We start from the raw sequence: 14918 nt of genomic DNA, 5'->3' as shown, positions 1-14918 counted from the left end.
AAGACAGCCCTGCAGCAGGAGCTGGGGGAGGGGGGTTTGTGCTCTCTTCCGGGACAATCCGCCCCTGGATAGCACACACTCACCCGTCCAGATGGAACTCCTCACCACATAAACAGGGCCGCCTGGTAGCCCAATGATCCGGGGACCTTTCCCCAGTTTTTAACATTGTATTAGGTTTGTCCTTTTCTTATTCATACATATATAGACATTTGCATTTAATATTATATTACTTTTTTGATCTAGGGTACCCAGATAGTGGTAAAGCACTACTCTGGGTCTTTCTTTGAGATTTGTTAGATGAGAGTAATACTTAAGTTGGTAGACTTCAAGTAAACCAAATTTCCCTTCACAAAAGGAAAGCTGCATTCTGTCACAAAATGGAAGTGGTATATTGAGCCAAACAGGTTCTAAAGGTAAAGTTACTTGAAGTGGTCTAAACATCCATGTTTCTCATTGCTGCTACACTGCTGCCTGCTCCCTTTCTGTACATGGAGAGTCCTTTATGGTTAGTTGGCAGAGGAATAGAAAACTTTGGCATGGCTCATAATATTTCTGCATGATACACAGGTACCACATCAAAGTGGGCATTTACAGCTTTACCACTTTTTTCCTAGTCATTGCTTGGGAGCAGTTATGAAGGGAACTCTTGTAAGTGGGAGACTTCTGCGTGGTGTATATGGATGTTTATTTGCTTGGAAGAAGTGATGGTCAGAGGGTGCTGTGTGATAATGCTCTTGTACACTGCAGAGATTTATCACTCATATTGGTTTAATAAAACACTGATTGGCCAGTAGCCAGATAGGAAGTATAGGCTTGGGCAACAAGACTAAGAGAATTCTGTGAAGAGGAAAGGCAGAGAGTCAGTCACCAGCCAGATGCGGAGGAAACAAAGATATGAAGCCACATGGCTAAACATAGACAAGGATTATGGGTGAATTTAACTTGTAAGAGCTAGTTAGTAAGAAGTCTGAGCAATAGGTCAAACAGTTTATAATTAATATAAACCTCTGTATGTTTATTTGGCAGTGAATGGCTGTGGGACTGGGCAGCACAGAAACTTCTGTCTACAGATGGGTGATTCTACAGTAACTTGTGTACTGTACAGCCATGAGTTTGGCTAGTTAGTCAGGTTAGATGGAATACCATTAGAAAGTGGAGACTAGGAAAGCCCACTGAAGAGGTTTGTGGTTAGAGCTCATGAAGTGAGAAAATCATGATGGTATTTGTGTCATGTATCAGTGCCCAGCAAAAGTTTGATTGCAACGGGAAAGAATATAATAATCAGGAGTGCAATAATATATTCTGTAGACACTAGTTAGCTCTCTGTCTTGTCTCTCTGTAATGGCTCAAGGGCCTAATGAACAAAATGACTGTGGCAAAAAAGGATGGGGATCATATATGGGCTCAGTAACATGGATTTTTTACTCATGGAGGCAAGTCTGGCTACAGCTGATGCCAAGTATGCAATCTGCTTACAGCAGAGACTAACACTGAAACCTAATATAGCAACATTGCTCAGAGTGATAAGGAACTATCTAGTGGCAGTTTGACAACATTGAACTGCTTGTATCATGGAAGAGGCTGCATTTGTTCTTACTATATTCGACTTTCATTTTCATTGTGTTGACAGAAAGCCACTTAAGGGAGAAGGGAGTTTATTTCCATGTACAGTTCAGAATTACAGTCTATCATTGTGGGGAAGTCAAGTTAGGAATGTCAAACAGCTAATCCTATCACATCCAATGTAGAGCAGAGAGAAGTGCATGCAGGCACAGCTCACTGGCTCTCTTCTACTCGGTGGATTTCTTCATTTGTAAATAGTTCAAGACCTCTCTATAGGGACTGTTCAAGCATTCTTCTATAAGAATCCCAGAAAAAACCCAAAATAGGACCAAATTAGGCCCTCTGAATGTGGGTAACAGTTCTGTGGCTTGGCAGTCTGTGGGTCCACTTGCAGTAGGACCAAGATTTATCCCCTGTGCATGAACTGGCTTTTTGGAGCCCATTCCTTATGGAGGAATACCTTCCTCAGCCTAGATACAGGGGAGATCGGGCTTGGTCCTACCTCAACTTAATCTGCCAGACTTTGTTGACTCCCCATGGGAGTCCTTACCCTCTCTGAGGAGTGGATAAGGGAGAACTGTGGTTGGTATATAAAGTGAAAAAAAAAAATCTTTTGAATAAATAAAAAAACCTCAAAAAAACCCCCACAATAGTCACCCTGAGTTAGGATGACTCAGTCTACACTCATCTGTACCATCCTGCTGCCTTTGACTTCATCAGTACTTCTCTCTTATTGATGTTCTCTGCATTTCCTTAGGTGGAGGCTAGTTTTGTAACTGACTTTTATTTATTTTTGTCTCTTTCTGCTTGCCTCATGGCTCCAAGTAATGATCGTGTGTGTGTGTGTGTGTGTGTGTGTGTGTGTGTGTGTGTGTGTGTGTGTGGTCTCTTATAGGTTTTTTCTTATTTAAGTTTTAGCCACAGCCCTTTCTTTACAACTTTGTTCACATGTCTGAATAGAACTTCAGTTCCTCATCTAGAAAAAGCACAGCAACCCTTTGGGATGTTCTACTGTCATATTAGAATCAATTTTGAAACTCTAGAACTTTCTCTTTTTATTCCTTGTTCTGCCATTTGAATACTAGTCTTACAGTTCTTATACTTTGCTGGGGGACCACATTACTCTGTTTGGGCTATAACAAATAGCTTGATTAGATATTATAAACAATATAAATTTGTTTCTCATAGTTCAAGAAGTTCAAGATCAGAACACTGGCAGAATAGGTGTCTAGTAAGAGCTCTCCATCATAGGTAGCCCCTCCTGCTGGGTCCTCATATAGCTTCTTTCAAGCTTGTACAAGAATGATTATCTTACTCATGATGGTAGAGTTCTAATCACTTCACAATGGAACCATCACTTAGTATCATCACATTTGGGATTAGATTTCCACATTAATTTTTTCAAAGGGACACAAATATTCAGCCCATATCAGAAGCCAGTAGAGGTAAAATGGCTGAGCAAGTAACTCTGTAGAAGTAAAATTTCTGTAAAAATTTGAATTTGCAAAAGCACATTAAAAATTAAACCTCTTGAAAAAATTAAACCTCTTAGCTTTAATATAAGTGAATGTAATCAAATTGATGTAATCAAGTGATTTTAGCATATTTGATTACATGTGCTTAACAGAAACTATGGCAATAGAATAAAAAATGTGTTTTTACTGATTGATTTTTTTCCACAAGAATGGGAAGTTTGTGTTAAACATTTATGACTTAAAGAGATAATAGGTGATATGTATTATAAATTATGTTTGATAATTGAATTGTCTAGAAAGTTGGATTAAGAAACAATTCATTAGTCATAGATTTGTGGCTGAAATATGCTGTGAAGAACATTTAAAAATCCATGTTAGTTATTTTGGGGGTATAGTGTTAGGATATATTTTAAAGATCTACTTAATTTTTTAACTTTTAGATTTATTTTTTGTATTGGTGTTTGTGTGCCATATGGGTGTCACTGCCTGAGAAGACCAGAGAAGGGTGTCAGATCTCTTGGAACTGGAGATAATGGGTGATTATGAGCTCCCAACCACTGGGTGTAGGTGCTGAGAACCAAACTCTAGTCTTCTTTATTTATTTACATGTTCTTAACTGCTGAGCCATCTCTTAAACTTCAAGGTCTATTTTAGATCTACCAAATATCTTTTTTTTTGTTAAACAGTGACCCTGGATAATTTTTGCAATAAAATTTTTTTAAATATGTGGAGAATTTTTTTAAAGAATTGAATTATTTTAATTTATTTATCATTTTACATACCATCCCCATTTCTCCCTCCCTCCCAGTCTCCCACCTCCAGTTTTCCTCATCCCACCCCCCATCCACTCCTCAGAGGAAGTAAGACCTCCCTTGGGGAGTCAACAAAGTCTGGTATACCGAGTTGAGGTAGGACCAAGACCCTCCCCCATGTAACAAGGCTGAGCAAGGTATCCCACCATAGGGAATGGGCTGCAAAAAGCCAGTTCTCACACCCAAGATAAGTCCTGGTCCCACTGTTAGGGACACCCCCCTCCCCAACAGATCAAACCACTTTCATTGACAGATGACTGTATAAGGAAATGTAGTATATACATACAGGGACATGCTATTCAGTTTTTAAAAAGAAGAAAAATTTGAGACATGCCATATGCTTCAACATGGATGAAATTTAGGGATTTTATGCTTAGTGAAATGAGGTAGCCACAGTAAGGAGTGATCCCACTTAAATAAAGACACATGGAGTAGCCAAAATTGATTGTTAGGAGCAAGAGGGTTTGAAGAGTAGTTACTTATTGATCATAGGGATTTCAGTTTCACGAGTTGGAAGTTGCACAGGGGATGACGACGGTATAACAACATAATGCATTTAATAACAGTACACTTAAAATGACTAAGTTAATTTTTGTTTACATGAATTTTACCACAATAAAGATAAAAAAGACAGGCCAGTCATATTTCCCAAACTGCATGTGTCTGTATTAGAATATATTAAATATAGACTGGGCTAAGAGGATTCAGTTAGGATGTAACAAACTAATTTTTTTTCTCTTTCCCCCTCTCTCCCTTGGAGACAGGACTTCAGTTTGTAGGCCAGCCAGTTTCAAAGTTGAAATTCTCCTGTCTCACCTCCCTAGTGCTTGGGACTTTAGACTCATACTATGCCCTTTTCAGGAACTTTTTTTTTGTTTGTTTTTTGCTTTTCAAGACATGGTTTCTCTGTGTATCTTTTTTTCCTTTTTTCTTTTCTTTTTTTTATTGATTTTTATTGAGCTCTACATTTTTCTCTGCTTCCCTCCCTGCCTCTCCCTTCCCCTTCAACCCTCACCTAAGATCCCCATGCTCCTAATTTACTCAGGAGATCTTGTCTTTTTCTACTTCCCATGTATATTAGATCTATGTATGTCTCTCTTAGGGTCCTCATTGTTGTCTAAGTTCTCTGAGATTGTGATTTGTGGACTGTTTTCTTTGCTTTATGTTTAAAAATCACTTAAGAGTGAGTGCATGTGATAATTATCTTTCTGTGTCTGGGTTACCTCACTCAAAATGATGTTTTCGAGCTCCATCCATTTGCCTGCAAAAATTCAGATGTTGTTATTTTTTTCTGCTGTGTAGTACTCCATTGTGTAAATGTACCACATTTTCCTTATCCATTCTTCAGTTGAGGAGCATTTAGTTTGTTTCCAGGTTCTGGCTATGACAAACAAAGCTGCTATAAACATAGTTGAGAACATGTCCTTGTGGCATGATTGAGCATCCTTTGGATATATATCAAAAAGTGATATTGCCAAGTCTTGAGGAAGGTTGTTTTCTAATTTTCTGAGAAATTGCCATACTGACATCCAAAGGAGCTATACCAGCTTGTATTCCTCCCAGCAATGCAGGATTGTTCCCTTTACCCCACATCCTCTCCAGGATAAGTTTTCAGCAGTGTTTTTGATTTTGGCCATTCTTACAGGTATAAGATGGAATCTGAGTTGTTTAGATTTGCAGTTCTCTGATGACTTAAGTGTAGATAGGAGATGCAGGCTGCATTCCTGCCGCCCAGCTCCTGGCTGCCTGGCTAGCTTATGCTCCGAAATAACCACACACAAATTGTATTCATTTAAACACTGCCTGGCCTATTAGTTCTAGTCTCTTATTGGCCAACTCTCACATCTTGATTAACCCATTTCCAATAATCGGTGTACCACCACAAAATGATGGCTTACTGGGAAGATTCTAGCCTACATCTGTCTCGGGTCAAAGAATCATGGCGTCTGCCTCATTGCCTTTTTCCCAGCATTCTGTTCTGTCTACTCTGCCCACCTAATTTTCTACCCTATTAAAAGGCCAAGGCAGTCTCTTTATTAACCAATGAAAGTAGCATATAGACAGATGACCCTCCTACAATCAACTAAGGATGTTGAATATTTCCTTAAGTGTCTTTCAGCCATTATAGATTCCTCTGTTGAGAGTTCTCTGTTTAGGTCTGTACTCCATTTTTTTTTACTGGATTATTTGTTCTTTTATTACCAATTTCTTGAGTTTTTTGTGTAATTTAGAGATCAGTTCTCTGTCTGATATGGGTTAGTGAAGATCTTTTCTCAGTCTATAGGCTGTCGTTTTGTCTTGTTGACTGTGTCCTTTGCTTTACAGAAGTTTCTCAGTTTCAGGAGGTCTCATTTATTATTTGTTTCTCCAGTGTCTGTGCTGCTGGGGTTATATTTAGGAAGTAATCTCTTGTGCCAGTGCATTCAAGTGTACTTCCCACCTTCTCTTCTTATAAGGTTCAGTGTGACTGGCTTTATGTTGAGGTGTTTGATCCATTTGGATTTAAGTTTTGTGCATGGTGATAGATATGGGTCTATTTTCATTCTTCTACATGTTGATATCTAGTTATGCCAGCACCATTTGTTAAATATGCTTTCTTCTTTCCATTTGACATTTTTTGCTTTTTTGTCAAAAATCAGGTGTTCCAAGGTGTGTAGATTAATATCTGGGTCTTCAGTTCAGTTCCATTGGTCCTCCTGTCTTCTGTTCTTATGCCAGTACCAGGCTGTTTTCAGTACTGTAGCTTTGGAGCCTGTCCTGGAACTTGCTCTGTAGATGAGGCTGGCTTCGAACCACCACTTGACAGGAACTAATTCTTGTAAATCTATTATGTAATGTAAGTTTTTTCTTTAAGAATTGTTAATAAATCAAACTTTTTAAAGTGGATCATTTTAGTATTCATTTGAGTTTTAACATTAAAAACATTTAATGTACTTACAAAGAGATAGTTACATTCACTTTCAGAAGTGACCATTAAACCAAAGAGCATGCATTAAAGAAGATGACATTAATCAAGAAGTGAAGGAATTTTCAGCATATCGTATTGAGAAAAGAATTTGCTTAGACTTATTTTGTGCAAGCATTAAGATTGTTTACACTTGCCTTTTACTAAATAATAATTTAGATTAAGTTTAGCGATGTATTGCTGCAGAAAGAATCTGTAATTGGCAGGGAATTATGTGGAAGAGGAGGCAGAAAGAATGTAAGAACCAGAGGGGATGGAAGACACCAAGGAAATGGAGCCAGTAAGACTGACACACATAGGAACTCACAGAGACTGTGGCAGCATGCACAGGACACACAACACAGTTTCAAGCCAGACATTGATGGGGGCGAGATCTGGAAGATGGAAGAGGGGAAACTGTGATCAGGCTACACTGTAGGAATTTTCAACAAAAATTTTTAATTATCTATTTATTTTTAGACAGGGTCTCATTGAGTATCCCCAACTGGACTGGAATTCATTTTGTGAACCAGGCTGGTTTTGAACTCCCATAGATTCTTCTGCCTCTGATTTAGTTAATTAGCAATAGAAACTAAGGCTTATAGGACACCTTAGAAAGATATGAGATAGTATTTTAATCCAGAATTATTAGTATTTAACTGCTCACCTCATGTGGGCACCAGGATAGATGCCAGCTCTGAACATCTGAACAGCTCAGACTGCTGTTTTGCTTTAATTGTGAAGAGTTCTCATAAGGTGGTTTTTGTGGGGGAAGGGGTTAACTCTTTCAGGGTTTAGGCTCATGTTGTGGTTTAGTATTATTTTGCTGTTAGAAGCATAAATGCCCAAACTTTGATCTTCCAGCCTGCTCTTTTAACTTTCAGGAGCCACAAAGGACTTGTCTGCACAGAACAGCAGTTAACTCCTGGGAATCAGAGTGCCACCTTAGTAATAGCTCTGTGTACTTCCAGCATGTCAGTACAGAGCTATTATATAATCTCTGTAGGAAATTTAGGCTTACAGCCCAAGTGAGGCTTTCTCCTTTACGACCAACTCCATCTAATCTTAATCTCAGGACCATTGTGTTTAGGCTTGTGACTTAGAATTTAGAAGGGAGAGCAGATTAGTTAGTGGACTCCATTTGTCTTATTCAGACTCTTGTATTAAAAATACCATCATCATCTGAGTGGGGAAACCAACATACAAGTTGAGAGTGGTGGCTCACACTTAGACTCAGAACCTGAGAGGCCCAAGCAGAATTGCTGCAAATTTGAAGCTAGCCTGAATTACATAGTTTCTGGCCAGCCTCTGCTATTGAGTGAGACTTTATCTAAAACCAAAAACTACTCTCAAAGAAAGAAAACTCAGTAAACAGTCCTGACTCTGTTCTGGAGGCTGAAATGCCCAGAATCAGACATCATCAGCTTCAGACCCCAATGAGTGCTCTCCCATATGGCAGATAGCAGAGAAAGAAAGGAAACAGTTTCTTTCCTGTCTCTTTTTAAAAATTAAATTTTTACATAATTTTTGACCATTTTATAGATGTACATAGTGTATTGTGAATATATTCATCCTGTTACCCTCTGTTGTCAGACAAACAAAATGATCAAAATATAGCATCAAGATAGCCACATCTACTTTGCTAACTACTGTATACATTGAAGGAGAAGAGCAAGAGAATATTCTGTTTTCCCTAAGAAGTCAGACCAAAATTCAAAAGTGCAGAGGAGATAGATCAAGAAGTAAAGGTGCTTTCTGCAGAGACTCACAATCTGAGTTTGGTCGCTGGGACCCACATGACAGGAGAGACCTGACTGTGAGTGTTACAGCTCTGAAGGGAAAGGTATCCTGACTTGTTGGGAAGCCAGGCTATACCTGCAGCTAGGGTGCAGTCGGGGATGGTCTCCCACAGGGTATGGCAATCCTGCTCCTCTCTGAGAGAGAGCTCTTAACAGCTGAGCTGTACTCTGCCCAGCCCCCCTTAAAGGGGGCTACCAGTAGAAGTATCCATTTCTCCTAAGCTTCAGCCCAAGATGTTACTTCTGCTTCACTCTGTTAAAAGGGAACCCCCTTCAGAAATACAGCAATCTCTTCTGGCTCTAGGTGAAGAGTTCTTACTTTTTCTGCTTAGCACCCTTGAGGGAGCCTCTCAGCAAAGTTCTGCTCAAGTTGTTATTTTTTATGCTCATTCCCCCCCCCCAAACACACACAAAGGGAACCTTTCAGCAAAGATTCTGTTCCAGGCCAGCAAAAGATCGTCACCCAAAACACTTTTAAGAAAGAGATTTACTTGGGAAGGAGGAGTCCAGGAGAGTGTCTGCCTCTGCCAGGGTGGGAAAGGACAGCTGACAACTGAACAGGCCAATGGTGCTTATATAGGACTTGTTAGGGGCAGAGTTTTCCAGGGAGAAGATTTTCTGCACAGGGATTGGTTAGTTTTCCTGCTCAGGGATTGGTTGGTTTAGTTGGTTAGGGGCAGCTCTGGTTTCAGGGCCAAACTTGTATTTCTTTCATTGGCACGTTTTAACCCTTTGGCTCTAGTTTCAGGGCCAGGACATATTTCTTTCATTGGCTCTGGTTCTAGAGCCAAAATGTGTTTCTTTGTCTCTGGTCCCAGGGTCAAGGTGTGTTTCTTTTGTTCTGGGTTTAGGGCTAAAGTTTATTTCAGTGGTTCGTGTTTCAGGGCTAGGGTGTTTCTTTGGCTGGCCCTATTACCCTACACTGACTGCCAGAAAATGTACTCTGATTGTCACATGTGTATCAGAACACACACAAATTACAATAAATAACTACTAAATGTATTTTTTTTCTAAATGTATTTTTTAAAAGAACGTCTTATGTAGGAGTTGGTCATTTGAATGTAGTAACTCTACCAGCTTCTACTAATGTGCCCCCTACCTATTCACGTTTTGAAAAAATGTAATTTTGAGTTTTCTTTCAGAATTTTGGGTTCATGCATGGGTTTCTAAGCCTTCTTACCTGTGGGAAGAACTAGAAAGGGAGTCTAGTGGAGGCATAATTGGAATTGGAGAAGGAACAAAGGCTGCTGTCTCTCACAACCACAATAAAGTACCACCTCCTTTGTGGTATATTGGGAAAAAAGACAATGAACAGTTCTAACTGCTTTAGCGCTCTAGTACCTTGGTCCCAAGCCTGAGGCTTATATCTTCTGAGTAATGTGATTTGGACTTTATTAGTCTTGTGACTGTCTCATAAATGTAGAAAACAGTTATATAGTTGGTAATGTTTACTTCATCTTTAAGGTAAAATAAAATCTGTAAATATTTTAAGTCTTAGTCTAATAATGTTAATATTTTTTATCTGGAAGTTTGAGCTCTTGTTCTTTAGGTTAACAATTAAGAAAAATGCAGTTTATTTTTAGATCTTCATGTTCAGAGGCTTTAATTGTACTGACAAAACAATAGCTCAGAAGTGAGAACTAGTTAGACTCCCATGTTTGAGTATGTATTTGTTTCACAATCTATGTAATTCAATATTTATTGTTTGCTTTTGTTAGTCCTGTTCCTTATCTTAGTCAGTGTTCTATTGTTGTGAAGAGACACCATGGCCAAGGCAACTCTTATGAAAGAACGTAGTTAAATGGGGCCTTACTTATAGTTTTAGAGAATTAGTCCATTATCATTATATCAGGAAGCAGGTAGGCATGGTGTTGGAACAGTAGCTGAGAGCTTTATGTCCTGATCCCACAGGCAGCAGGCAGAGAGAGAGGCTTTAGGCCTGGTGTGGACTTTTAAAATCTTAGAGCCCACCCCTAACTGCAAATTTCCTTCAGCAAGTCTGCACCTTATAATCTTTTCTAAACAGTTCATCACCTGGGGGACTGAGCATGCAAATGTATGACTCTATGGGGGCCATATTAATTCAAATCACCACATACCCCAAACAAAAACCTTAGTCATGGTGAACTGGTTGGGCCCATTACCTGCTGAAGACTTACTGGTCCCTTAAAATTTTTTAGATTAAAATAATTAAAAATTTAATTTAGAATATTCAACAAAATACTGCCTCAAACTTGTAGCTCTAAGATGTCCTATTTGAGCCTAATTTTCTTATAACTATGTTCTCAAACTTTTAATTTATTTTTAAACATTTAACTTGGTTACACCAATTGCTGTATAAATTTACTTTATAAAATTTGACTCTTTCAATCTTGAGGCTTTTGTTATTTTACAGACATTTTGAAAGATTTGTATGTTGAACACTCTTAGACTTACTGTTTAGATTCTATAGTTGCTGTATTTGTTTTACTATATAGCTAATTATATTTAGCAATCAGTTCATCTTGCCATTCTAATGCTTTCAATAGATTGTAGACACCAGTATATTGTGGGTTTAGAATTATTATTGTTAATTATCACTATCTTACATTATTGGGAACTAACACACAGAGAAGTAGTTTGTTCAAGGGTACACAGCATTTAAGTGGTACAACTAGTAGTTGAATCAAACATTTCTTGACAGCGTCTATAGAAAGCTAGTTCACATAATATTTATTGGCATTATTAGTAAGAGGAATTTGTTAAATAAATTTTAAAAATGCAATATCTCAGCCTTGAAGATTTATAGTACAGAATCTGTGAGGTCCTATGGGAAAAAAAGCCATTTAATTTTGCTAAAGCCATCGATTTTCAGTTTTTTCCACCAGAGTTCCCTGTTCCTCACTTTTCTCCAGACTGCCTTTTCATATGGAATAGGGTAGGACCAGAGCCCAGTGGGGAATACTGTGAAAATGCTCAGTATAACATGCTTTTTTTTTTTTATTTAGAACAGAATAGGTTTTGAAGAATTTGTATATTTACACACACCCCTAGAATTTTAGAGCTGACAGGGATCTTAGTTCTCTAAATCTTTGCTCTCACTCTGATGGGGAACTGAGACAGTGTGTGCACATGGCTAGTGTACACTAACTCTTGCTACATGTTTAGTGGCACAAATGGAACTAGACCACAGCCCAGAATCTAGTATGGTAGTTAGGCACATTGTATTTGTTACATAAATTAATATTTATAAATCTATCCATTGTTACTGCAAATCGACCTGTGTATTATAACTTTTGTTTTCTTCCTAGACTTTATGTTGATTTAACCTATGGTAAAAATATTATCTAGTCACTAAATTTTTAAGAAAAGCCTTATTATAATTAGGATATAAAATATAACTATACAAATAATTATATAGGAACACCCCAGGTTAAGAAATAAAACTTTGCTGATACCCCCAAAGCCCCCACAGAGCCCTCCTGTTGCCAACCCCTTTAATTTTTTCTTTCTTTTTTTTTTCTCTTTAGCCAACTTAACAGGACATGCAGAGAAGGTGGGAATTGAAAATTTTGAGCTGCTGAAGGTCCTAGGAACTGGAGGTAAATCTCAGGTTTAATCCCCCTTTAAACAAAAAGTACTTGCTATTCTGTGACATAGCGTTGATAACCTTCATGCAGAAGTCATTGACAGTTTTTTTTGTTTGTTTGTTTGTTTTACTTTTTTTTTTTTTTTTTTTTTTTTTATTTTCGAGACAGGGTTTCTCCGTAGCTTTTGGTTCCTGTCCTGGAACTATATCTTGTAGACCAGGCTGGCCTCGAACTCACAGAGTCATTGACAGTTTTAACAGCATGAGGAATCGAGCTGAAAGACAGACAGACAGACAGTCAGACAGAAAACTAAAGAATCTCTTGTCTGTCTTTGTTGATGGAGCCACAGGCCACTTCCTGCCACCTGGCTCCCAGCCGCTGGCTAGCTTTACCCGAAGTAATTACATGGAAACGGTATTCATTTAAACACTGCCTGGCCCATTAGTTTCAGCCTCTTACTGGATAATTCTCACATCTTGGTTATCCCATTTCTAATAATCTGTGTAGCACCACGAGGTGGTGGCTTAACAGGAAGGATCTTAACCTGTGTCCATCTTGGAGAGGAGAGCTATAGCGTCTGCCTCATTGCCTTCTTCCCAGCATTCTGTTCTGTCTACTCCACCAACCTATGTTCTGACCTATCAGACCAAGCAGTTTCTTTATTAATTAATCAATGAAAGCAACAGATAGATAGAAGACACTCCTACATCATGTCTCAGTCCCAGCACTTGAGATGGGGCAGCACGAACAAAAGTTCAAGGCTAGCCTGTGCTATAAAGCAAGACCTTACCCAACAAACAAGCCAATAACAAAAGCCTTTTTAAATCTAATGTTGGGAATGTAAATCAGTATGTCTTTACTTTGGCACGGTATTGGTTTTTAGAAGTTACTAGCATATAAAGAGCTTGTTATATGCCAAGCACCTTATGAAATGATTTAAATTGATTGATTTATTTAGTTTTCTCTTAAGGCTGTTATAATTCAAAGCACATCACTGTAATAATGAACAAGTCAGGATCTGTCATTAACCCAACACTTAAGAGTCTGGCTAATTGAAGCATAGTTCTATTTATGTCCTATCATCTATGTAAGATTGAAATAATCTGTATTCATTAACATTTTAGAAAGCGTTTCCAAGTCATAATTTTTTTTAAAAAAGGCATAGAGCATATACACTACATAATTATACAATAGAAACAATTATGTTAATAAATGTCTACATGTATTAGCATGGAAAAAGCATCTGGGGTGTATCCCCAAATGGTAACATGATAGTCTCCGGGTAATCTTTTTTTTTTTTCTTTTTCTCTCTTTTTTTTTTTCTTTTTGGCTTTATTCTTTCCTGTATCTTTGATAATTCTCTATCTCGACTCCTATTGTTCAAAAATCAGGCTGGTCTTACATGCATGGGCATCTGTACAGTTCTTGAGATCCCTACACTCAGAAGAGCCTATGTACAGTATGCTTTGCTGTCACTCTTCTCAAGGTCATTCACAAACAAAGCCACATATGCTTGCACTGGGCCCTGCCAGTCTTATAGCTAGTCTTGTCCTATTGTACCCGTCCTGGCCCTGGAATGTCCTGCTCTATAGTTACAACAGCTGCAAGAACTGGCTGTTCTTATTCTCCTATCTCAAGTCCTATTGAAGAAGCTCTGAACTCGTTTCTCTCCTTAGCAGGCCATGGGTGTTTCCATGGAAGGAGTTTCACAGGACAGACCATCTTTCTCATTAAAGTTTAGCTTCACAGTTTAAGGAGCATCTGCCTTTTTAGATTTTTCAGATCTGGTAGGACATATCAATTGCCAGCTTACCAGCAGTAGTGAAATCTGGGTTTCTGTAATCGCTCCCTTTGCCCTAGCCTCACACGTGTTTCCATGTACAAATTATCTTTAGGTCATTTAGTAGTGAGTGTTGGTGCTCTGGATCATACCATAGAGGGTTTGTTTTGTAGCCAACCTGAGTTATTTAGCATACAGTGTAGAGCCAACTTTGATAGGTACCAGTGAACAAGCCTGATGGTGTATTCCTACCAGTTAAGGCTGTGATGCCAGAAAGAGTCTTAGTGTGGTTGTCAACTTGAATATTTTCCAGTGCTTGCCCGCCTTTAGGTCATGTATAGAAGTATTCTTTTAAGGTACTAAACTAGCCCCACTTTACCTAATCCACAAGAAAGAATGCTTTCAAAATAGAAAAATAATGTTGGTTATCCCTACCTTTGTTTCCTGTTTCAAAGATAGTATTTATCTACTAAAAGGGGAAAACAAGTCCAGATCTGTGGTTCCCTTAAAGATGTGGTTTGCAACAATATTGTCAAAAGCTTTTCAGGTCAAGTTCTCCTCACAGTATGTGTTACATTTACATAGCTTCTTTCTTTTTAGTGTCTGCTTAATTGAGATACAATGCACGTACCATATAGTTTACCATTTAAAATACACAGTCAATGCTTTGAGTGTATTTAAAGTTGTGCAGCCATGACCAAAATCAACGTTAGAACTTTTTGTTTTAACCTCAAGAAGAAACTTGGAATCCTTTTGCTGTTACTTGGCAGGCTTACAGTCCTCTCTGCCCCAAAAAACCACTAACTGGACATTATGTGGATTTTGGTGACTGGCTTCTTTCATATAGTATAATGTTCTCTGGGTTAAAATGTGTTGTAGCACATATTAGCTCTTCTTTCCCTTTATGACCAAATAATTCTTCGTGTACTACGTTTTGTTCATCCATTCATTAGTTGACTACTGATGACTGTGATAG

The 14918-nt window shown here is 38.4% G+C and overlaps 1 protein-coding gene across 1 annotated transcript in view; it reads left to right on the top strand.

Annotated features, from left to right (window-relative positions):
• Window positions 1–14918, top strand: part of Rps6ka5 (ribosomal protein S6 kinase A5) — a 181377-nt gene that overhangs the window by 51431 nt on the left and 115028 nt on the right. Inside the window, exon 2 of the mRNA XM_005343453.3 lies at window positions 12103–12174. Coding sequence (XP_005343510.1) covers window positions 12103–12174 — 72 coding nt within the window. The remainder of the gene's footprint in view (window positions 1–12102; window positions 12175–14918) is intronic.

This window comes from Microtus ochrogaster, chromosome 1 (assembly GCF_000317375.1).
Source record: "Microtus ochrogaster isolate Prairie Vole_2 chromosome 1, MicOch1.0, whole genome shotgun sequence".
NCBI classification, from domain to species: domain Eukaryota; kingdom Metazoa; phylum Chordata; class Mammalia; order Rodentia; family Cricetidae; genus Microtus; species Microtus ochrogaster.
The sequence above is the reverse complement of the archived record's forward strand: the minus strand, read 5'-3'. Positions and strand labels throughout refer to the sequence as shown.